The 25,496-nt window shown below is 37.7% G+C and overlaps 3 protein-coding genes across 3 annotated transcripts; 1 reads left to right on the forward strand and 2 right to left on the reverse strand.

The window, feature by feature from the left end:
• Nucleotides 1–252: 252 nt before the first annotated feature.
• LOC135653089 (pre-mRNA-processing factor 19-like) lies at nt 253–16,737 on the reverse strand. Its single transcript, XM_065174571.1, has 18 exons — nt 16,550–16,737; nt 16,356–16,441; nt 16,130–16,201; nt 13,331–13,393; nt 12,384–12,470; nt 8,627–8,771; nt 8,423–8,541; nt 8,046–8,162; nt 5,916–6,011; nt 5,741–5,800; nt 3,071–3,145; nt 2,151–2,255; nt 1,876–1,992; nt 1,704–1,781; nt 1,520–1,616; nt 1,056–1,107; nt 704–774; nt 253–614 (listed from the first exon to the last, which is right to left on the reverse strand). The coding sequence occupies exons 1-18, from the start codon at nt 16,560–16,562 to the stop codon at nt 487–489; spliced, it is 1,581 nt and encodes a 526-aa protein (XP_065030643.1). The 5' UTR covers nt 16,563–16,737; the 3' UTR covers nt 253–486.
• Nucleotides 16,738–17,736: 999 nt separating this feature from the next.
• Nucleotides 17,737–20,740, forward strand: LOC103970845 (uncharacterized). Its single transcript, XM_018820061.2, has 4 exons — nt 17,737–18,483; nt 19,475–19,666; nt 19,730–19,849; nt 20,613–20,740. Exons 1-4 carry the CDS (start codon nt 17,737–17,739, stop codon nt 20,715–20,717), a joined length of 1,164 nt encoding a protein of 387 aa, XP_018675606.2. The 3' UTR covers nt 20,718–20,740.
• A 2,368-nt stretch (nt 20,741–23,108) lies between these two features.
• On the reverse strand, nt 23,109–24,156 carry LOC103970234 (uncharacterized). Its single transcript, XM_009383929.3, has one exon. It carries the CDS (start codon nt 24,058–24,060, stop codon nt 23,224–23,226), a length of 837 nt encoding a protein of 278 aa, XP_009382204.2. The 5' UTR covers nt 24,061–24,156; the 3' UTR covers nt 23,109–23,223.
• Between the last annotated feature and the right edge of the window lie 1,340 nt (nt 24,157–25,496).

The raw sequence follows: 25,496 nt of genomic DNA on the forward strand, positions 1-25,496 counted from the left end.
TGCTTGCTGTGACTACTGTTTGATGCATGTTGCCCGAGGCTTTCGCTGATGGCGAGCAGAGTACAGCATACCATGTCATACTTCACCCTAAGAGCAGCCATAGACACATAAGGCGATCCTAGGATTTTTTAAGTATCAAATTTGAATGTCCGTTCATAAGGCGATCTCATCCAAATCGCTGCGTTTAAACGAGGATACAACAAATTAATTCAGCGACCATAGTCGAACGTGATCATCAAAACCCTAGGGAAGTGAAAATGGTTTGAATGAATGCTCCAAGTCAAAACTACAAAATAATTCACGTTAGACGATTCCATTGGTCGTGTTCGACAATAATTAAGCTTGCACTTTGGGAACTCCCAAAGAAGTGTACAATAATGCTGGGCAGGCAGTGTCTAACCGCTCCTCCATAACATCAATTTAAAAAAAAAAAAATTTGCTGAGGCATAACTCACCTGATCATTGAGATTTTGGCAATTTGGCTCATTAATTATCAGGGGATCTCGGCTCCTCTGAGTCATCCCCTGGAAGACCAAACATCCGTAGGTTTCGGTCCATGGAACCCACTGCCATGTATTTTGCATCAGCTCCAAACTTAACACATGTGACTTTCCCTGGAGACATCAAAATTATTACACCAAACAATCAACAGAAACTAAGTTTTATAATTCAGACGACTGTATCTGGCATCAGAAATCTGCACCTGTTCCAGATAAATCAGGGAACGTCTTGATAAGATTCCACTCCAACTTCACGTTGGCTACTTGGTACACCCTGCAACAAGCCATTTAAAAGAAGAAGAAAATATAAATGACTAATAACTTAATTTGCATCGAATCACTGGACTGACCATATCCACCATAACGTTTCTATTCACATCAGATGAAAAGGATGACATCTTATCTTTCTGATTAGCAACTACCAACATTTAGAATCACAACCAGACGTCTTCTAGTGCACAAAAGCCTTTTAAGTCCATGTCCTTTCTTCAAATAAATGACTCATGATAGATATGCACATTATTACTCGGAGGCCAGAAATTGAAAATAACATACCTGGTGTCCGAGCCTGCAATAGCAAGATAACTCCCACTGAAGTCAAACTCCACTGCAACAAAAAAGCACGTCTGATTTAGCCATAACGTCTCATCAAGAAACAAAGGATGCTTTTAAATTGTCGTTTACAGAAAATTAGCACCAAGTTCAATTACATTAATTTAACCATTGCAGTTTATTGGTCAGACCCTCTTCCCCCATCCCCAAGACACTACCACTGAACATGCGAAGAAAAAAAGAACTTCCCATGACATAAGGAAACATAATAGCACCGAAACAATTGAATCACTAGCAGTATGATGGATCTTTTACATGCAGCAGAGGTGACATCTTTCACAATTAATCTTCGTAGTTCTGATAGAGCAGTTTATATCAAAAAATTAAACATGCGCACTAGAATTAGAAAGTACAAGACTGCAGGAAGAAATTAGAAACGTTTCATGAAAAAAAAAGCAGTGGCATACCAGAGTTTGTTGGCGTATTTGGATCATAGGGAGCAAAGGATCTGAAGTTCCTTAGCTTCCTAAGATCCCAAAGCTTCACACCATCCATAGCTGCAGTCTGATCAATGCCAAAACAATAAATCATTACAAGGCAGTGTGAACCTCTATAACTGTTCCTACATTTAAAAAAAAAAAAAAAGCCTACCGCAAGGAAATAACCATTCTCAGAGAATGACATAGCGGTCACTGATCCAACATGCCCATCAAATTTCGCAACATTTGACTGAAATATTCTTGTTTCCATCAGCATAAGCAAAAGGCAATCAAATTGTTCATGCCTTGCAAACTATCACCTTTCTAAATTGCCAATATACTACCTGAGATTTGACATCCCAAATCTTAACAATGGCTCCAGTGGTGCCTGTTCCAAGAATAAGACCATCAGGATGAAAGGAAGCTGAAGTAAATCCCTCCTCTGTTGAAGCTTCACCAACCTGCATATGCATGTTCTTAATAAATCAACATTCAAGTGGAGCATCTGCAAGTTTTGAGGGTACATATGCTTGCTTGTGTATCATGTTGATGATGGCAGAAAAAAGAGGAAGAAGGAAACAAAAGAAACACAAAAGTACTTTGAGGGAGAGAGAGATACTTGAGTGAGGCATGATCCAGTAGAAAGGTCATAGAAACACCAAGTACTATCCATGGAAGCAGTCACAAAGTACTTTTGAGTGGCATGAACAGTAACAGCTTGCACCTGTTGCAAAGGTTAAAATGTCAAAATACAAATATTGTTATTATATTGTTTTATTTCAATAATAATGACCTTTCACTTGAGTGAAAGGGATTTGCAGAAGGTGATCTCTAATTCTTTAAATATCCATGATTCCCCTAAGTAACAATATTCAGATTCTTTCTTTCAGATAAAAGAAAGAATAAGGATCTTAATGTTGCTTTACACAAGACCTTTTCTATTTCATACTCATGAAAACAGATAAACTAGATTATCAATTTACTTCTTTGTCTATTAATCTAAAGATGTCCATATTAAGCAAATTGAGTAACATTAGTTTGTGAAAGCTAATTGTTCAATTAATAATTTGGACATCAAAATGACATCTACAGAAATGTTTCAACCACTCTTCATATTCTTCAGATTCTAAAACCAGCCTTTCCAAGAAATTAGAGCAATAAAATGGCAGCCAAAGTAGACTCGAAGGACCAGAAATTGTAGGTAAAAACATGAAACCAGGTAAACGAATTAACAGCACATTTCTAATATCTTAGCACAGACATAAAATACAGTTAAACAATTATAAACTGATGTATGTAGAATGCAAACAGAAAACAGCATTACAGTCACATAATTTCCTTTCATAGTATGTTTCAAGGCCAACTAAAACTGCTGTCCCACAAAGTAGTCAATATTAAGAAACTTCACAAAAGTAAAGTATCCATGTTTAAAAGCTTTTCAATCTCTAACATGAAAGTTGGATAGACAATTGCCCTAAAGGAAAATACAAACATCCGAAATAATCAATAATAGACACTAGATGCAATAGATCAGCATACCTCAGCAGTGTGGTCCCTCAAGATATGTCGACAATCATAACTACCATCTTCAGTCCCTTGCCAAACACGAACAGTCTGTAGAAAACATAAATCAATTCAAGAAGCACAAATGTAGATCATCAAAATCAAACATCACACACTTTTAGGATTTTGATTCACAAAGTCTCTTCGAGAGGCTCAGAAGAAAATAACTCAGAACTACATAACCGAAAATCATTTTATAGCTATCCTAGAAAGCATATATTATATTTTATAATTCTTTGCATAGAAGGACAAAACTAAGATGGTCAAGGCATAGTGAGGCAGCTGCAGAAAAATACCACTGTTGTATGTTTGCTTGCAGGTCTATAAACAAAAAATGGATTACAACTTCCAATGATGCAAGTAAGAACAATGAAAGAATAAAAGATAAACCTACATTCAGATCTTCATCCAATTATGACATTTTAAAAACAGAAATAACTCATCAACAATCAACGCAAAGAAATTAAAAAGAAAAATGAGAAGAAAGAGAGTGTTGATGAGTTATTTCTGTTGATGACCATACAAACAAATGGTCATCAACAAGCAAATTTCCTACAATCAAGAAATTAATCTTGATTTCTTGAAATTAATGGTCATCAACTGGTCTTTACAGACACAATGAATCAGGAATTTACAGATGGAAGAACCAAAACATGTCTAGTTAAAAGAATACAATCACATAATTTTAGTCGAGGAATGCCATCTCATACCAATCAGCCATACCAGTATATAGGCACACTGGTATGTACCGATGTTTTGGAAAAAAGGGCCAAAATGACCTGAAATTATAAAAAAAACCCTATTTTAGGGCTTTTCTCCCAATTTCTTCATATATATATTATAGTCAAGGAAGACCGTCTCGGACTGGTATGTAATGGTAGGTGTATGTTGATACACCTGTACATACCAATGTTCCAAAAAAATCAAAAAAGACCTGAAATAAATAAAACTATTTTGGAAGTTCTCCTAAATTCTTTGTATATGTATTATATTCAGATAAGAATAAAGTATATATAAACCATAAATGAAAAGAAATTCTAGGTTGATTTCCACTCCTCTAATTATATGAAATGATAAATAAAACATCTTCTCTAGGTTGATTTTGACAAGTCTAATTATATGAAATTATAACTAAAATGTAAAGAATCTAAATCTGGATTTTTAATTTCGAATGATACCGACCGTACCAATTGGGGTTGTTTCCGCCCCGTTATCATACGAAATCGGTCGGTGACGGTCGCCGCCCGCTACAAGACGATATTAGCCGAGGGAGAAAGAAGAAGAGGGAGAAGAAAAGAGAGAACCTGGAGATCCGGTGCCGCTCTCCCTGGACGATCCCGATCTATCGTCGGACGCCGCAGATGATATGTCGTCTCCTCCTCGGCTGAGGCGACGAAGCCTCGACGTTATCGATGACTTCTCGTCATCCACGCGGGGAGAAGAAGCCTCGGTGACGTTGCCGAGGCTTCGCGGGGAGAAGAAACAAGGCGACGTCGACCCTTTTTTTATTTTTTAACTTTATTATTATTATTATTATTATTATTATTATTATTATTATTATTATTATTATATATATATATATATATATATACCGAACGATACGCCAAAATGTACCACTCGATATACCCGTACCATACCATACCGAGCTGAACTCGATACTCTAGTACAATATGAAATTACGACCCTTGATCTAAATACCTTCAATTGGAGATAAATTCCACTATATCTCAGTACCAATCCCTATTTTATCCGAATCAAAAGGTTATTTTTCACTTATCACCAATCAGAAGGTTGATTTTCACTTATCACCGACTAGGAAGATTAAACAAGTGAGAGAGTGAGAAAAAGCAAGAAAGAGAGTGAGAAAGACAGCGACAATTAGAGTGAGTGACAATAAGTGAAATAGGGAGAGGGCTTTACAAGGGATGAACCACGTAAAACCCGCCCTTACAATGTACCTACTGCCCGAAACAAGCTGATCCACATACCAATCAGCTGGCAAACCAATGCATACCGACTGTTTCATACTGATCAGGTGGTACATCATACCATGATTTTATCAATGTCAAACCGATGTGCATTAAATGCATAAGAAATTGAGTTATATAATGTGTTAAACAATCACATGGCATTTGTCCATGTGAATTAAAAAAAAACACATGCATTTACATGCACAAGTAGACTACACAGTAGAAAGAACATCTGAAGAGATATCTACCTGAACTTTACAAATTTGTATGAAAGGCAGTTCCATAAAAATTTGTAGCACATATTTGGACCAATATGTGACTAATCTGGATTATGTGAACATTCAGTTTAACATCATTGAAGAATTCATCATATAATTCTACAAAAATGAGGATATTACATAAAGTTCATCTTATTCTCTTTAAGAATTGCTTACTCCATTTCCCCCTTTGATAAAAACATGTAAGGCGGTTATGGTTTAATTGGACATTAAGATTATAGAAAATAAGAAGTGCAAAAGAATTAAACAATGGATGGTAGCAAAAGAGAACAAGTCCATATTAGATCCACAGGAAAAAGCATAGACAGTTTACATACAGAAAATATACAAAAAAAATCTTAGAAAGTTGCATATGAAGCCAATGAGAATATATAACACACTAGTCAATTGTGACTAACCTTATCACTTGACCCAGTTACAATCACTTCACTACCAGGCACAAATTTCACACTGGTAACCTACAGTGAAAAGAAAAAGAATCATTGAAAAATTTTCACTCACTAAGAAACCACTAAAGAAAGAAATACATAGAACTGAATAACAGAAACAGTAAGCTGTGGTGGAAGCAAAAACCTTTTTTGAGTGGCCAGCAAGTGTAGATAAGATCTGACCTGATGTCCTATTAAAAAGTACTCCATTCGTATCAAAACCCCCCGTTGCAATCATGTCCTGCTAGTCATCCAGGAATGTCTCAAACAAGACATGGTTTCCATCATATAGAATAGATAATATAGTGCTAGCATAGCATTATCCAAATGCAAATTGTGTTTAGGAAAGAAACTTTAACATCAAAACCAATAGAGAAATTGCTAAATCCATCAGATTTGTAAAAGAATAGGAGCACTGCCAATTTTCATATAAGTGGTGTGCCATGGAATACACACAAATTGCCCAGTTTCATATCTTCATTAAGAAAACAGTAGATGTCTTCTTAAATGGAGAAAATATCGAATAAAGTAATCCTAGGATAAACATATCATTCTGCTATTCCTGCATTATTTGCAGCCAGATTAGCAATATTCATAAGTTATGAAAATTGGGAACATAAGCTTTCATATGCTTCTGCCTTCCATCAAGAGTGTGACAAACAATATATTTATGTTTCAAAAATTAATTATCAAGCCTTATGTTGCATATTTGGTGTTGCACTTTCTTTGTAGGCTAAAGCAAATTCTGAGAAACCAAAACTACATTACATTTCATGTCTTCATGTATCATTATAAACAGTTGAATATCCAACGATTGAAACACTAGTTCTTTAATGCATTCTAAATCCAGTGCCTTACTTTTGGGATGGTAAACTATGTCCATAAATAGTTCTACCATCCCATTGCAAAGGCTGTACAATTGTCCATTCATGCCAAAAGTTTGACCAGTTGCATACATGCATGCATATCCTTAAAGGCATTTTGCATATTAATTCCCCATATCAACGGGATTTCCACAATAATAGCTCAACCCTTTTTTCATGTTACTCCCTAAAAATTCCCAAACCATATCATGTAAAAGCCTTTTGAGTTTGTTTAACCACAACAATAAGGAAACAATTCAAGAAATTATTTTCATCATTGTAATCTTTGATGATTAAAATTTTTGAAAATTTTATCCCTTTCTTCTCCTTCCTTGGAACAAAAAGTTTCTTCATCATGGTAGTCTTTGATACTAAATGTTTTGTCAACTCTACACACTTCTTCTCCCTTGGAAACCATACTTCCTAAAAGTTCAAAAGATACCTCATGATTTGAGTTTGTATAAACACAACAATAAAGAAGATATCAAGAAAGATTTTTTTATCATCGTAAACTTTGATAATAGAAGTTTTGAAGATTTTACCCTTATCTTCTTCTTGCTTGGATGACTTGTCTATTCATCATGGTAGTCTTTGATATTAAATATTTTATCAATTTTATCCCATTCTTCCTTGGAACCATACTTCCAAAAAGTTCAAAGGCACCTTACAATGTCTCTTAATCCTACCACTTCCAATTTCCAATCACAATAACAGTCCAAAGTCCAAACAGCAAATTGATAGATTTCATCTGAGGATTTGCATTTGTATCAATATTTCACCTTTACTTTTCAACTAACATACTAATCTCCTTGCATCATTTTCTAATGATTGTAAGGTTTTAGGTTATGTATATTCAAGGTCTCGAAAGGAAATGATATCTCCTAGATATCACTAGTTCTAATAGAAAACTTATGAAGTTCCACTCTAATAAAAAAAATATCAAGACTAACATAGAATGAGAAACGAAGTATAAAACTAGAAAATAAACATTATATAGCATTACTTTGAGGACAGAGAAGTAGTATGGTCATCTTCACCATGCAAAAGTTAAATACGTAGAAGGTTCAATAAGCACTACGATTTAACATTGTCAGGATTAACATACAATACAAAGAACTGTTGGACTAATATGCAACTCAAAGAGAGACTATTGCGAAAAATGAGGCTATATATGTACATGTATATGTACATATGTATGTGTATGTATATATATAATGTGTGTATATATGTATATATGGATATACATATATATATGTGTGTGTATGCATGTGACTATATATATATATATATATATATATATATATATATATATATATATATATATATATATATATATATATATATATATATATATATATAAACTGAAGAACAAAGAGAAAGTAACCAGAAAAGCAACCAAAGAATTGATGTACCTTGGAAGCATCAATATCAATAGAAAGAATGCCTGGCTTGTTAGTCTTGTGAAGAGGATGACTAGAGATCTGAGTGGATCTCTCCAGCGCATCAACAGAAGCCAATGTTGCTGGGATCTAACATACAAAAAAAGAAGCCAATGTTTATAGTATCCACCCATCTTTTACATCTATGTGTTCTTGGACTGTCTGCAATTCACAATGATTATTTGCTTTTCCACAACAAACATAACCACATATAGTTGGGATAGATAGCATGATGAAAGTGGTGGTGGTGATCCTGCTGCTTTCGCAGTCAAATGGTTGTGTTAAAAATATACTGATCACATGGCTGAGGAAGAGGCCAATTTGACTGCAATAGAAAAGAGAAAAGGTACCTGCCGCTTCTTCCGCTGTCCAGAAAGCAAAGCATTGCATTCTGTAAGTTCTGCAATAATAGCAGGATTAATACCAGGACGAATTCTCTTTCCATCAGGACCCAACTCATCCTCTGCAGCTGCAAGTATGATAAAATCTTACAAGATGTAGTGAATTCCTGTTGTAGAAGCCAAACTTCACATTGAATTTAAAATGATCAAAACCTCTTTTCCCATTGCTGACAATAGTTGTTGCATTAGCAGCTGAAGCCGTTAATAGAGGGATCTGTCGCTCAGCCTGAGCCAAAAGCACCCTGGCTTCATCCCTTTCCTTCTTCAGCCTTGCGATGACACGGCATGCAGCATCATGCTGAAGGATAATGCAATTAGTGCTGCAAAAATGATCTGACCAACAAGGTGCTAAAACAATATATAAAACAAAAGAAGGCTAAAGGGAAAAAGTATCAGCAATGATTCTAGAGATCTGATGCAGAGCAATACAAAGGAAGGTTCCGATAAGAAACAAGAGCCATCAGGTCATTCACAATTTAATTTAGTTACATACAAACAGGAGATCATCAGATCAGAACAATCAATAGAAAATTTAAAACAACTTCCAAGGATTTGGCGCATGAGTTGCATAACAAAAAGATAGTGAATTCAAGGTTTAAACTTTCAAGAAAGATATTTGTCTGAAAATTAATGCAAACAAAGCAGTTTCTGGAACTTAATGCAGCAATCAGCAATTGAATGTTGAACATACATTTACCACAGCATTAAATATGAACCAATTTAAGGCATAGAAAGAACAATCATAAACTCCCTGCTCCATGTTTCAAGTTAAAAAACATCTAGATAAAAAGGATTGATAATGATTACTTTAAGAACCAAGAATGAGAAACAGCATCAGCAGTTTGAAATTGTTTTTGTGGCCAAAGTAATTTGCAAAAAAAAGGCTTCAACAACTACAAAAAGAACAAAAAAATAAAGAAGAACCTAGAGAAGGAAAAGACCAAATATTGAACTCACACCGCCACTAGAAGGCTATGAAATCAGTGGAAAGATTTCACAACTCTATACACCTTGCAAACTTCAGTCTCATGATTGGAACAAGGTACTTATCAACACCGATAAAGTGAATTTAAAACCAAAAAAACAACAAAAATAGGAAACCACTTCATCTTACACTGAACCTTTCCCTAATTCCAATTTTTTATTCCATGACCATCATATTATTTTCCTCATTATAGCAACTTATCACCAAAAAAAAAATTGTATATAGCCTAATATAAAGTAGATGAACCTCAAAGTCGCCATATCACAACATACCATTCGATACAGGCAGTACATATTAGTCCAACGGGAGACTAGTACGAGCAATACATACTGGTATGTCAATATACCCCACTGTACCATGTGTTGGTACATCGATATGGGCCGGTACATACCATACCGACAGCCAATAAAGCGAACCATGCCTCAAACAAAGTTCCACCTTGACTTGTTAGGGAGCCCTTAGATCATTCTCACGGTGAAACCTTTCATGAAAAAGACCAAACCTATACCATATCTAAGTTGGAAGGATAAGCACAATCAGAAAGCTTTAAAACAACCAATCAGACAAGCATGTGTAAAATAATAAATACAACTCTCAAGACAATGTTGTATAGTGATGTAAGCAAGGCATGACGTTCATGAACAACTCAAGCTCAACCTGACATTTGGTTTGAGCCCAGCCCATTCCAGTGATTTAAAAAGCACTAGGCACTCGCCCGAACGAAGCAAGACGCTCTGAAATATTAAAATATAAAATATATAAAATATAATTAATAAATGGAGATTAACAGTGCTAAAATCTAAATAGGAACTATTATATAATAACAATAGTTAACAATCTACTGTTAACAGTATTTAATCAACTATTAACAATAGTTAGAGAGGAGAAAAGAGTTACTGATGATAGAAAGTGGGGAAAGAGTGGGCGATGATGACGAAAGAACTTTCGGACGTTAATGACAACGACGGAGGAAGTTGTGAATGGCAACAGTAGCCGCAGAGGAAGCTTCGAACAACAGCAGCAGGGACGAAAAAAGCTTCAAACGATGACGGCGGTGATGACAGAAGCTGTGGACGATGACATCTTGGGCGGAGGAAGCTTCAAATGTATTCATCAGTGGCAAAGGAAGCTGTGGTCCTCTCCTTCGACGATGGAAGGAGCTGCATATGGAAGCAACAATGACGGAGGAAACTACACACGAAAGCTAGACCTTCGAACCCATCTGTCAATGATAGAGGAAGTGTCGGTCTTGTGCGTCGATGGCAAAGGTAACGACAAAGGAGGCAACGACGGAGAAGGTAGCAACTACGCACGTAATAGGGTTTATGGCTTGGGGCTGCGCGGGGAGGGGGGGAGGGTGTTTGTGTGCACATATTTAGTAACATTATATAGCTTAGTTGGTTCAATCGAACCACCTAAGCTAATGTTCAATCGAACCAAACTTAATAGCCTGGTTCAGTTGCCTCGTTTTAATCGAGCGCTCGCCCGAGGTGCTCGACACCTCAATTCAAGCGAGCACCCAAGCGACGCTTCATTGAAGCGCATCGCCTAGTCGAGGTTTGAGGCGCTCGAGCCTCGCCTCGCCCGAGTGCTTAGGCGAGCACCTTATTTAAACCCCTAGCCCATTCACAAGCCCAATGAGCATGATCAAATCATATTTTTACAAATCTGCTTCTTAAAGAACTAAGCTTGAACAAGCCCCAATGTGCTTGAGTTGGAACATTAAGGCCTTAAAATTGATGCAATATATATAAAAGGAATCCTTCGAGTGTTGTTGAAGCAGAACCGTTAGTTAAATATCATATCATCAATTCATTTCATTTTTACAACTTAAATCAAAATTCATTTCATAAATAATCGAACCCTAACACTCTTCTATTTGATCTCCCTCATCATTATCTCCCCCAATTGTCTTATTCCTTGCTCTCTCACCCTCTACTGGTTCCACCCTCAGCTTCTTATTCCAGTTTTGGTTTTAATTCTATGTTCAAATTCAATCACAACTACAATTTGGACTTAGCTCCAACCCTGCTATATGATATTTGGTCCTGCAAGACTATCCAAATTCAGCCCAATCCCATGATTTAGCACTATTTCGAAAAGGAAAGGCAAGAATGACAAAATAGTAGTCCGAACATTGAAAAGCATAAAAGCAATGCCATGTACTCTCAGGATAAGAAAAACAACAAAACATGGGTAACAAAGGATGGTAGATCAAATGCAAGGAAACTAACAAAAGATTCAACCCATCCACCATAAAACAAAAAGAATCACTTAAAAAACTATATAATAATTAATAATTTCTCATAGAACCACAGTTAAACACCAACAAAGTGGGACAATGTCATGACTAAATTAACTGCTACCTATACATTTTCATTTAAAAGATTATGACTTATAACTACATTATAGTTGAGACCACCAAAACTATTAATTATTCCAATGGCAAGGCTTAAAGATTAAGCTTATAAAGAAAATGCTACTAATGAGAGAAATTCTGTAAGAGCATCCATGATATCTAGCTTTGCCGAAAAAGCTTAATCTACCCTTTGATAAAACTTTAGACACCTCCATCATTGATGCTCATTTATCTACAAGTGCATCTGTTGTTCCTCATTACCTATCAATTTAGGGAAAAAAATGATAGAAAGTAATTTTAATAATGAACCAAGCATGTTTCTTTAGAATTAATCCGAATGGTTGGCAAACCACGTGACTAGGTTATAGTCCCTGTATTCTCAAGTTTTTAGCCACTGTGCATAACAAGCACCTAATGAGAAAGGTATTAACAAAAACAATCATGGAAAATGACTAAGTATCAAATGCAAAATGCAAGAATAAATAAAAAACACAATTAGGACAACACAAACTGATGGTCTACAATCAAACCATATTCCCTCTCATAAACAAGAAATTAATTCGTACCTGATACAAGGCATGACTTAGCTCTTGCCTCGCCGTGTGTAATTGTTGCTCCAAAGCAAAATTAGACAACATTAGAGCATCCCATTCCTATTACATAAAAAAGAAAAAGAAACCAACGGTTCAATTCCCAAAAGGTCAATAAGAATCTGATGTAAGAATTATTAAGTTACATAAACAGAAAAACAGTAAAATTCATTAATACTTTTAGTCTTCAAGAAGAATTTGCCAATTAGACATAACTACATAGACATACAGCTCTTGCATCATGACGACTTTTACATAACCAGGACATATCACAAGAATTAAGCTCTACAACAGTAGGTAGCCTCAGGCTTTAAATTGCCCCTGGTGAACAAACGAAATGATTGCCAAATGCAACTTTCTCTTTTTTTATTTTAACAAAAATGTCCCTCAATGAATTGCCATCTTATCTCGTTACAAGTGCAGATAAAGGTAGTAAAACCTGCATAAATAATTTTTAGAATGGATTTGGCCAATAAATGCTAAACTTAGTAGCATATCACGTTGATTACACAACTACCAAATTAGAACCAGATTATTTCTCAACACCAATGAAGAATAACCGAACACACTCCTCCATCTATTATTTGACAGGAAGCCAATTGAGACAAGAAACTCAGCTGACACTTCAAATCCATGTACTACATGGCAGCATGGGTTATCAATGAAATGGTGATGTGAATAGAAAATCATACAAATGAAATTTCCGAAACCTGCAACATATATTTATATTCCCTGATGTAAAGAAGATGCTACATCATGAACTACCAAGTTCCAACTAATAGCCAGTATTACTGAAAAGCACTAACATCAAGGATTTTGCCATTCATTAAATTCAGATTGTAATAACAGTAGTAAATTTTTCAGGACATGATTAAACGAACAAGAGAAGCCCCAAATAAACCAAAGAGTTCGGGGAGACGTACATTCTGAAACATTCCTAGCAACCCAGGGATGCTTGCAGCTTGCAAGGGTCTGGGCTTCACCACCTACCATTGGAAAAAGATTGAGAAAGAAGAAAAAAAAAACATGCAACAATGAGAAAGAAAATAACATTGAGCAAAATGCAACAGCTGCTTAAAAATCCAATTGCATTTGCAATAGTATCATACCCAGCAAAAATATTCACATATAAAGCAAGCAATTGATGGATCAATTAACAAAAAGAATCCAAAAGAGAAGATTATTCCAGTTTCTGTAAAGTCGAGTCCTCATCGTTTAAGTTCTAAACAAGCTAAGCTCTTTATTTATGTTCATGCAAGGCATGATTCACCTTACCGATCCGTGCTGATGTAATGGTCAGCTGTTGGTACAGTACTTACTGTGTACCAAGCTGTACCAAATGTGCCAACACATGGTACATGGAAACATACTAAGGTACCACCCGCGCCGGTCCCCTGTCAGATAGGTACATACTGCTAGTACCAAGCTATAAGCTACGGTACGACGAACCATGATGCAAGGTAGTCAATAAACTCAGCAAGAGTTAATCCAAGTCAATAAGTTAGACTTTTACAACACTTAACTCTTGCCTAGTAACAATTTGTGCTTTTTTTCGCATAATATTGATTACTACAGCACATTATACCAATCTATCTGGTCCTATTCAGAGGTACAAACAGGGCAGCCTGATCAGGACACTTATCCAGACTTAACTTGAAAATCACTACAAACATGGTTGATTATGCGATGAGGCAATTCGAAAGTTCATTACATGATCATAAAACTTGAAAGTTCGTTTGGACATGGGACTTGCCATGCTAATAGGAATGGTTTGAAAGAAGTTCAATTTGAACAGCAGAGGAATCAAGCAAGGTAATGACGGTGGTAAACTAAGTCTACTTCAATGAGTTTGGAAGTGCAAGCTATTCCTAGGTCACTCGGCTGGCAGTTCATTTTGGGTATTTCAGCAGTAGCACCCATGGCCCTGCCATTTTAGATGAAAATTTGTGCTTGGATACCTTGTTCTTGCTTAGGGACCTAAACAAAACATTATCAGTTTTCATTAGGCAGATGCCTTAATCTAAAAATAGGTGATTTTCCATATATCAAATTTTGAATTACATATATCATGAGAACTTGATTTTCTAGTGTATATATCAGGGATTCCAGATGAAAAAAACTACGAAGCATCTATCAATGTATAAGAACTGTTAGCTTTATGCATTAGATAAGAAAAAAATTATCTTGCATTAATCATGCCACTCTCAATACCATGTTTCATATACAGTCCAGCTAAAATATCTTTTCTCTGCTTAAGCAGCAAAGAACTGTTTCAAAGAACTATAACCAATATGAATTATAACTCTCAAATGCTACTTGAATGGCAAAACATGTCCCTAACACCAGTGATATGTGATGCAAGAATGCAAATACTGAATCCATGTATCAATTAAAAGATGATGTTAACCCATGTCTTTGAGCCATGTGATTTGGTCACACTAAAGAAGACCAAGTGTTGTTAAAAGATACCGTTCTTTATATCTTGCTCAGTCAACCCAGTAGCATAAGCAAAATGCATGCCATCAAGGTCCCCGGATGTACAAAGTATCAAAAGTTATAACAGAACATAATCAGTTTCTTTAAGGCCATAGGCAGAGGCTTCTGAACCAATCAACATTTGCAAGGATCATGCAGGGTGTAAGGTCTATTTGCAGTTTAAGTGAGGCAATAAATACAGAACCCTCGAGCCATATGCTCAAGTATATTATATGGAGACTTCTATGTCATGGGAATGGAAAGCAAGAAACAAACTGCATAGCAAAATACAAATTATAGCTGCATAGTCTCAAAACATCATTGAGCAAAGATAGATATTCAACATCATGTGGATCGTAAGAAGCCTTGATCAGATGAATAACAGTTAGCTTATGTTTTTAAATGTACCTAAAGTGGAGTCTGATAAATGTTAGTGTTTTAGAGAAACTCACTCTCTATTGGTACAAGCCTGCTAGATTGGACAAACAGAAGAGATGGCCGATTGGAAAAGGCAGGAGGAAAGCTCACTAATGCCTCTGATTTAACTTCATCTCCTCAATCTCTTTCAAACAGCCTAAGAACAGCAGATTCTGGGCATTTGTGATCTATAGTTGATTTCACGCAGAAGATTATGATTCACAATAATTCTGTTGTTTGAGAATAATTCTCCAGACCTTTCCTCATGGTGCAATTTTATGCCTTGTCCTCTCCCATCTTCTTTCTCACTACTGCACATCTCATCTCTCCCATGTTTGTCACACGATCTTCTTGGTGTTGTTTTCTTTTGACCATTTTGACTAGTAGTAAATGTAACTTGCCTAACACAAAAACCCATTCAACACTGAATCTGTGATTCAAGTGCTCTTTCATGACACCCAAAGCCCTATCAAGCAAACTATGGTGATATTATACATAGAAAATCAAGTTTTATGTCCCAGAGAGGGGACACCTGGACTTCATAGCCTGTACAGCTAAATCACAGATGTATAGCCCTCCATGTACTGACTTATGATCTTTCCTAAATTTAAAACAATGAAACCAAATAAATTGCACAACATGCAACGAGATGCTCATTATCTTTTGACATGTCACTTTGCAGTGAACATTCTTTCAAATGGTTCCCCCGAATTAGACTCTTGCTACTTTTATGGTTCTTTTTCTGGTGTCTTAATCTATGTGCCAATAGAACTATGCTTTTACTATCAAGATAATAATAACTGAGAGCTAATCGAAGTTATGAAATGCACCTTGTTGGTCTTCACAGGTACAAGATCATCTGTCGTGAGGTCCTCCTTGGTAACGGGGCATTTCCCATGACTCTAACAATCCAACAGATAGGAAGAAGAGCACAGACTAATCAAGATTCGGCAAGAAAATGGTATAGGTAGAGAACAGATACAGCAGAGGACAAATTTCATGCAGCTAGAAATCTTGAGCCATTCAATCTTCCCTAGAAAGGAAAAAAAAGCGTACCGCAATGTGGTGCTCGATCAACCGCCGCTCAAAGAGAAGCCCGGATTTCTTGGAGACCACGGGTTCCTCCGGCACTTCGCCAGAGACTACAAAGAAAAGGAGGAATCGAGGTTAGAACCCTAAACCGAACGGTGAAACGAAAGAAAACAAACCCTGGGGTTTGCAGACGACGAAAACAAGTGGCGGGGCTGTACTTGCGCAGATCATTGCGGATTCGACTGAGGATTTCGACCGCGGAATCGGCAGGCGGAGGGTTTTCGCAAGAACTGTGATTCTTGAAGGGCAGCAAGAGAGAGAGAGAGAGAGAGAGGCGGAAGAGAAATCCGCAAGGTCGGTAGGGTTTACAAAAGCTGCTTTTGTTCCAGTCGACTCGAGACGAGTCGCCAGGGCCGGATGACGACGATATATTGATTCGAGTTCACGACCAGATCCGGAATCAGAGATCCGAAACCCATACCCGTTAACGCTATACCCTACCCACTTGGATCTCTACGAAGAAAAAAGGTACTATAATTATGCGAGCAATGGGTGAGCTGCCACGAGTGCATCAAGATTGACGAGATGCCTTTTATACGGCGTGATCTGCCAACAGAGACCGACGTTGGCGAGCTGTTCCAAGACGGTCGAGTCGCCACATAAGAAGCCATAATTATGGGTGACCGTAATATGTATTATATAATAAAACGGCCAATCCTTTCAGTAAAGGATATGTGTCCTATTTCTCTCTCTCTCTCTCTCTTGTTGATTTTGAAGAAGTCAAAGGCTTCTGACACAATCAAGATGGCATGAATTGTACATGTGAACAGGAAAGACACGTATTTTTTTATATATAATTGGTTGTTACACTGCGGCCTACAAAATCTCGCTTTTCAAAACAATTTATACATCATATTTATTTGAGGAATATTGAGAAGTGCAGTTAATTATTTTCACAGTTAAATCTTCCTTCTTTGCTTCTTCCTTTCAGGAGTGATGGAATCTGCATTTATGGTTGATACTATCTAATATTGCAAGATAACTTTGTTGATCTTGTGTACCTCCTAGTAGCAAACATATATCAGGAATCCAAATCTTATTACTGTTATTTACTCGAATATAATAAAAATGCAGCCCAAGGTGTAGTTACTGAGAGTAGGTAATGGGACTGGGTCTTTGTCCATGTGTTTTGTGTGCTTTGTTTTTAGTGGTAAAACAAAAATATTATCCTTCTCCAACAAAAAGGCCTTTGCAAGTCTTTTTCCATGTGTTTTGTTTTTCTGAATTATCTAAAAAAGAGGTAAAAAAATCGTTAATGGAGACGCTTTGGTGTCCCTCTCGGTGTTCTTCTTGGTGGTACTGTTGTAATAGTTTCCGCACTTCTTGTAGCTCCTCCTCCTTTAAAATGGCCCATTCGGGAGCAGAATCGGAGGGTGTATCTGCATTCCCATCGCCGCCCAAATCCTCGACTTGTACGAGAACGACATCGGCAACGATCTCCTTCCGACGTGAGGCTGCCTCGCCCTCCTCCTCCGGCACGGCCACGACGTGTTCTCCTCCTCATCGCGAACGTCTCCTCCCCTCACTCGACGCTCTCCCAGCTCAGATGCTGGACCCTGAGATCGACCTCCTTCCCGACGTCTGCTACCTTTCCTCGGCCTCCTCCTCGTCGCTGGGCCGTCATCTCGACATGTTCACGGCCCAGCCACCGTACGCAGGAGAGTTCAGCCTGGAACCCTTCGACGACCTGATCTCCATATGCGACGTCGCCACGAGCGAATACCGGCCGTACCCGCCCGACCACGCGGCGGTCCAGATGGCGGCGACCGGTGGCCCGCCGAGGTGCCAACAGCAGCGTCCGGCGAGCGATGAGGAATTCCACGCGGCGGTGGCGGCGGCGGTCGGGATGACACCGCCGCTGTGTGCAGTCCTCGACGGGGGCGGCGTCGGGGCGTCGTACCACTGGGGCGGGTCGGCGCGCGGTGACGGGCCGCACGGGTTCTTTCCTGCGGGAGGGATGATGGCGGCGGGGCCCGAGGTAGGGCCAATGGGTTCGGAACACGTGGCAGATTACCAGGCGTTGGTAACTGGTTCGGGGATGTACGGGCTGGAAGCGCCGCCGCTGCGAGCGTACCGCACTGGGAATTTACAGGTACAAATAACCCCCTCTATAGTTGTTTATTATTCTGTCGACGTCAGAGCACTTTTAAGTTCTCTCCTCGTCTGCACCGATACATGAATAATCATGCACGCGAAAAGGACAGTTACATTATAAATATCTTAGTTGATATCATATTTTTATTGCTCCTAAAATACATTATTGTTATTATTCACATATAATTGACATGATGAACCGTGACAGAAACTAACACTCATGCCCGAAAACACACGTATCTCATGACCTGGTCGTCCAAGCACGTGTCCGCAAATGATGATGTTGAATGAGGACAACAGATACTTCGGGCCTAATTCTTTGCGCACATGCAAGATCTTGCGGATGACCAAGCTTGATGTATCCCATAATTTGACAAGCTCCGATGGAGCAACAATTAACTGAGAACATAAACACGTCAATTAATATGCGAACACTTATGCGGCAGTAGCTATAAGCCATTTTTAGGTTGCATTTCTGCCTCCAGGCAAAAGAAGCTATCCACAATCTTTTTGATTGAAGAGTCGAGTCCCTAAGATTCACCTAGTTGTTATATCAAACTGTGGGCATCCATTGAGGTCTGAGCGACTAATGTAATACCAACTCTTATAGCCCAGAGCAGGATTCTCCCAACTATATTATATGCAAGCCAATCGATGATTGAAAGTGACTGTGTGAAAGAAAAATGGGTTAAGACCATTGACTATATGCTTCCTCAGCGGCTCTTTTGACAAGAAAGTTATTAGATGATAGAACAGTTGATACATTATTCCACGCAATCCATAGACTATAGCAGATGGTTCATACCTGGGAATTGGTGCCCAGGTTGTTTCAGTTGCTCGCATCGCCGTAGAATAGATCCAGCTTATCAAGTATCAACTGACAATTAGTTTGAGCCTCGTGCTGTAGTAAATAGATTTTGCACAATACAGATCACATACCTTGCCCTTTTCATAGAAGGATGTAATAGAGTTTCATTTGCCTTGTAAAGGTGATTGGAGGAGGGAGCCAACATCTGATGGCTGGGAACAGTGGCAACCCAACACCCCTGCCAGCTTCCAACGTCTCCGCTATGGATGAGTCCACCTTCAAAGTAGGTCGTCTGTCTGTCGAGGAGAGGAAGGAGAAGATCACCAGATACATTAAGAAGAGAAATCAAAGAAACTTCAGCAAAAAGATCAAGGTAAAATTAACAGTTTTGAAAGTAATCGAAATACAGCCTAAATTGATTGCAATACACTTGCAGTATGCTTGCAGGAAGACTCTAGCAGACAGCCGACCTAGAGTCCGAGGGCGGTTTGCAAAGAATGATGAATTTGGAGAGATGACAAAACCCAGTTCCAGAAACCATGAAATGGATGAGGAAGTAAGAACCTACTTTTACCATTTTTATTGCAGCTCAACACACAGTTCCAGAGACCGACCCTTCTTATTTCAGACTCTGTCTCACATGATACAGATCCTCACAGCTTAGAAATGTGCATCTCATTTATGATACAAAAATATAAAAAGAACACAAAAACTAGGAGATCATAATTTATCTGCAACAATATAGAATGATTTTGAGGTTAGCTTGTTTGGAGAAAAGAAAAAAAAATACTATGAAATCTGTAATTAGATTTCTAAAAATCACCCAGAATTCATTGCACTTTACCTTTATACCAAAAACATGCTTCCACAATCTGGTGCTTCTGGCAGTTTTCCCTCAACACTTGCTATTCTGTTTGTCCAACAATAGCAAAATGTTTTGCGCACCTTACTTTAGCATCATCAGTACCGATGGATAATAACATGATAAATTCTGAAGAAGCAGTAGCTACTACTATTCACATATATCAAAAGGAAGACCCGTTAAGAAAATTGCAGTCACCATAATCATTGTATGTGAGAGCTTAGAAGCTTAAAACTAACATCAATTTACAAATTCAACCCACATTTTAAAGATTAAATTTGTAGACGATCAGAATTAGAAAAACTCAGCTACTTGGTAAAATAGCCCCTAACCAAATTCAGCGCAAAGCTTCCACAAGATGACCTCACGTCAAAACTTACTTCGATGACATTGGCTCCTTTCCTATATGAGTGTGCATATCTTACTCATTTTAATTACGTACTGCTTTTGTTTGTAGGTGGTTATGAAGGAAGAAGACATACTCGACTCCTCAGACATCCTTGTACATATCAGTGGCATGAACTCTTTTAAGAACAACTTCACTCTTGAATCTTGGATATAAGCAAATGAGTCACATGACCTGACAAGTTTGACTCATATTGCTGATTTTTTTACTTGCATTCAACAGCTGATGTAGCCATTATTTACCATACAATAAAATGACTGGCATGGAAACTAATGTTACTGCCACAACATTGTCTCCCCATTTCTCATTGTTTCAACACCAAGAAACATACATAGGAGTCATGGCAGATAATCACTGTGGACCCTGTATAGCTCCAGAGGAACATAATAGTGTCAAATGAGAAACTAAAGATGGGCAATATACATCTTGGATTTTCGCTAACTTCCATATTTTCATGAGTGCATTAGCTATTCATAACAAGGTGCTAAAATTTGCCAGTACATTACATAATTGGAAGTCAAAGGCTAATTAGATAATTGTGTGCAGCAAAGCAAGAACCATTGGAGTTTGTATAGTAACTGATTTACCTGATTCAATTGACCTCAATTGACAAGCTTGTCGTTCACTAAAATCAAACAATACATTGTCAATTGTTTTCTAGTCAAAATTAGAGAAGAGGTTGACATCAGATTGTGGATATGTAATCATACAGTCATGAACTTATTACATACAATAACAAGCATTTGACCAGTTCGCTCTGCAGTGGATGTACTGAATTATGAACTAATTTGGGCCAATTTGGCAGCTTGAGTGTTTTGTACCCATTTTAGTATTGGCGAAATAGACTTCAGTAAGAAAAAAATTGAAATGGCATCCAAGTTTATCCTTGAGAAAACTAAGGAAAAATAATTCCCATGTAGGTATTGTATCTATTCATATTTTTCAACATTAATATCCGGTTTGATTATGAAGCAGGAAAACTAAGTTGTAGGAAAGAATCTTCAACCACAGCATACACAAAATTAACTGTAGTCAATGATGCCTCTTGAAAGAAACTATAGTGGGTGATGAAGTATTTCGGACCTTTACCAACTGAAGTAGTAAAATGATTTATCCAAATATTTTACAAGCAATCGACTAATCAAATGTTTTAAAAAGTAGATCCTAGCTTGTAATAGAAATTACTTCTGATATTTACTGAGAATAATTAGGATGTGTCACATGCAATATGGAATTTCTGAGAAACATTCACAAGCCAGTGGATGGTGATAATATTATGACTAATCAAGAGTTAATTTATGAGATTTTCTGGCATAACTTCTATAACATATGGTACTTCTGTACTTTCCTTCGGAATCCCTCCTGAGCTTTATATATCACTTTTCTTTATGTTTTGTTTGTTTACTTTTGCGTATAAATCATGCTTCTCTTTTCATGACAAAAGATTTGAAAGGATAACCCCTAATGTTTCTCGAGGAAAAAACAAATGTGCAAGCCAGTAAGGAGGCCTTAACCAGTCAACATAACAAAAGCTTTTGCATCTGGAGATGCTTTGAAGAATAAGAATAGGTCAATTATAACAAGGACGGATGATAAAGTTTAGGAAAAAGAAGTGGGCACTCGAAGAGCACATGAAGGAAGGTCTAATCACCAAAAGGTTTAGGCTCAACAGCAAAGGTGAGCAAAGTAGAGTACCAAAAGCAGACCCTGAACATATTAGGAAAGTCAAAATTAAGAATAGAAGATAGAAGCAGAGGTCATAGTTAATTGTTTTATCCTGCAACGGGAGGAAGCTAATTAGTTACCAAAGCCAAGTAGACCACACCATTTATCCGAAATGTTCAGATAGGAAAGCACGATGACTGCAGAACCTATCTAACATCTTCTAACACCTCATCCCAGTTCCGGCTTGGCTTCAAAGTGAAAAACCCTCAATCATGTTACCAAACCAACAGCATACTGAGGCACTAGGCTCCATGTTGCCCATGTTTCATAAGATGTATTGCTCACCAATCCGAGAAAGAAAAAGGCTGGTGGTGAAGTTGGTCTAGGGTAAAAATTACTCAAGTGACATGAGACATCTAAATCCGAGAAAGAAAAAGGCTAGTGGTGCAGTTGGTCTAGGGTAAATATTACTTTGGAGATTATGCCACGCCAATTTTCAAACTAGCAATAGAAGGCATTGCTCGTTTGGCAATCATGATGATGTTTTTGTTGCTATCAGGATGTTAGGTTACCTAATGATCACAAGTTCCATTTATGCACCGCTTACCATGTTAAAAAGTTCTACAACTTTTCTCAATCAAACGACATTCTACTCAACTACTCAAATCGACTCCACTCTGAAGAAAGCATTAGCTCAAATGGTGAGAATTTTCCTCATTGGACCTAGGTAAAATAAGGGCATAGCTAGTCATAATTCAATATCATACAAAGGCAATACTCTGTTACAGTATAAATCAATCTCCAAAACCTAAGAAATGCCCTCTCCAATGAACTCAGTGGCTATGTCACTAAAAAATTATGGAGAAGATTATAAGCCATGACTAAAATAATTTGCAGCAAAACTTTCCGTTATCAGTTATACAAGTTTACAAGCCTGAGATACAAGATAAGCATAGACTACTTTGCAACTACAGACAAGATAACCACTATACAGCAGTTACATTGATTTCGTTGGGATTACCTCATTTACAGGAATTGACAAGCAAAGCAATTCAGACGGGTGGAAAGCTACAGCCATCTCACCGATCACAGCTGCCTCCCATAAAGGAAATGGCTCCGAGTAGAAAACTCTCGTACATCCACGAATGCCATCAAAATCCAATCTTTTGTAGCTCAATCGAACCCCATGCTTCAAATCAGCTGTCAGAAAGAGACAGACGCGCCGATTCCTCGTGCGCCACTCAATCGAAAACCAGCGCTTAATCACTCTCCCCACCGTCGCAGCCTTAACCAGCAGTCCCAACGCATCGATGCCATCTCTGAGCGCTGAATTCAATTGAAAACCCACGAACCCTTCGAGAACCTTGGCAGTGTTCTTCGAAACCTTGTATCCACCTTTCAGGAACCCTATCCCCAGCAAACCATCAACGACGGATGGGGATTTCGCGTAGCCGAGAAGGCTGACGGCGCCGAGGCAAGCTTTGAGCCTCGCCGCCACAACGGAAGGGATCTTAGGGTGGAATTTGGACGGATGGAGGAGCTTGGAGGCCTTGTAGCTCTTCACGAGGGCCTTGGTGGCGAGAAAGACCGACTGGGGCGAAGGCGAGTGGAGAAGCCGGAGGGCCTCGGTGCCCTTGATGGCGCTGTCGGCGAGCTTGATGGCGGTGGATAGAGGTTTGAGGGTTTGCGATCGGACAAGGACAAGGGAGGCGCAGACGAACGCTAGTCCCAGCGAGGCGGGAATCGGAGAAAGGTGTAGGGCTTCGATCGAGGAACGGAGAGGAGGGGATTGGGAACAGAGGCTTTCCTCCCGCTGCCGTTCTTGGGATTCCATGAAACCATCCGCGTCGTCGCTTCTTCGAGACTATACCACACTCGGTCGGGGTCGTCACGCGTTTGATTTGGGGACGCGACGCCGCGCATCACAACGATCCGGATCTCTCCACCACTATTGGATTTTGTGATTCGGGTTTCTCGTTAGCTCGAGATATTTTGCATCTCAGGTCATTAGCATCAGATTTATTTCATCCATATAATTGGAGATTCCGAATGCAAGCATTGAATACATGCATGAGTGATAATATTATCTTACCTATATGAAATCAATCGAAAAAATCATATTTACAAAATTGAGGATGATAAAAGTCGAATTATTACTATGGTTGAGATACCAAAAATAGGATATTTTCTTTGAATATTCATATTGCTAATAATTCTTATTTCAATTCACTAAAGATGAATCTTGTTTATGGCATTTGTAGTTTGATTATCTATATTTTTATAGCTTAAAAATATTGTATGAGTAAAAGATGGTCATAAGATTTTCTATAATTAACCATCTCAATAAAGCATGTGAAGAATATATTATACAAAAGCAAAAAGATGTTGACATGATTCATAAGTTTTAATGTTTTATGAGAAAATAATTTGGTATCACTAACTTGGATTAATGATATATTATCTTGAGATTAAAATTAGGCAACATGTAGAATAGCATATTTGGTTATATTTTCGTTTTAGGTACTGGAGGAACTTAATGATATTATGAGAAGCAATCTACTGTAGCAATATTGAGCAAGCTGTGCTAATCAAAAAATTTATGATAATTCTTTAGCCCTAAAATTATCTAAAAATCCAACCAATCGTGGCGAAAGTAATGAGATTATGTCCTAAGACATCAAATGAAGAATAAAATAATCAAAACGAAGTATTATAGGATTGAAGATCAAGTTGTAAATATCTTTATAGAGCTTATGAAAACTTTGATGATATATCGCAAGGTCCTAAGCTCGAATACAACCTTTGCGACTTACCCTTTGTAAAAAAATAAAAATGTTTGAAAACTAAAGCGTTTGAACACTTATGACACTAACTTGGAGGTTTAAGAAATAATTAAATTAAGGGAGGATATTAGATACATGATTTAAATTTAATTAGGAGTTCGAGTTGAATTATAGCTCTAAAAAAAATAAATTAAGAGAAGATATTAGAGATATAATTTAAATTTAATTAAGAGTTTGAGTTGAATTATAAATCTATGTTTGATTAGAAATAGAAAATTATTAATTTAGGGTTATACATAAGATCCTTTACAACCCCAATAACCCTAAGCCATGAGAAAAAGGGACACCACAAGGGGTGTTAGAGAAAGATTTCTGCGGAGAGCAGATTGAGAAATAAAGTTGATTGTCTTCTTTTTTTGTTTTTTACTTGTTCCGTCTCGTTTCTTCTCTTTCTTAAACTTCTCTATGAAATCTCTCTCTCTCTCAA

The sequence above is a fragment of the Musa acuminata genome, chromosome BXJ3-11 (genome assembly GCF_036884655.1).
Source record: "Musa acuminata AAA Group cultivar baxijiao chromosome BXJ3-11, Cavendish_Baxijiao_AAA, whole genome shotgun sequence".
NCBI classification, from domain to species: Eukaryota; Viridiplantae; Streptophyta; class Magnoliopsida; order Zingiberales; family Musaceae; genus Musa; species Musa acuminata.

What these genes read in the sequence shown, in the direction of transcription:
- LOC135653089 (XM_065174571.1), bottom strand. An exon ending in TGAGGGACCACACTGCTGAG is followed by an intron (nt 2,256 to 3,070) that starts GTATGCTGATCT and finishes CCTTTGCAACAG; the next exon opens with GTGCAAGCTGTTACTGTTCA. An exon ending in CCCTGATTTATCTGGAACAG is followed by an intron (nt 615 to 703) that starts GTGCAGATTTCT and finishes TGATGTCTCCAG; the next exon opens with GGAAAGTCACATGTGTTAAG.
- LOC103970845 (XM_018820061.2), top strand. Translation starts at nt 17,737, where the DNA reads ATGGCCCATTCGGGAGCAGAATCGGAGGGTGTATCTGCATTCCCATCG. An exon ending in ACCGCACTGGGAATTTACAG is followed by an intron (nt 18,484 to 19,474) that starts GTACAAATAACC and finishes TGCCTTGTAAAG; the next exon opens with GTGATTGGAGGAGGGAGCCA. An exon ending in ACCATGAAATGGATGAGGAA is followed by an intron (nt 19,850 to 20,612) that starts GTAAGAACCTAC and finishes TTTTGTTTGTAG; the next exon opens with GTGGTTATGAAGGAAGAAGA.
- LOC103970234 (XM_009383929.3), bottom strand. Translation starts at nt 24,060, where the DNA reads ATGGAATCCCAAGAACGGCAGCGGGAGGAAAGCCTCTGTTCCCAATCC.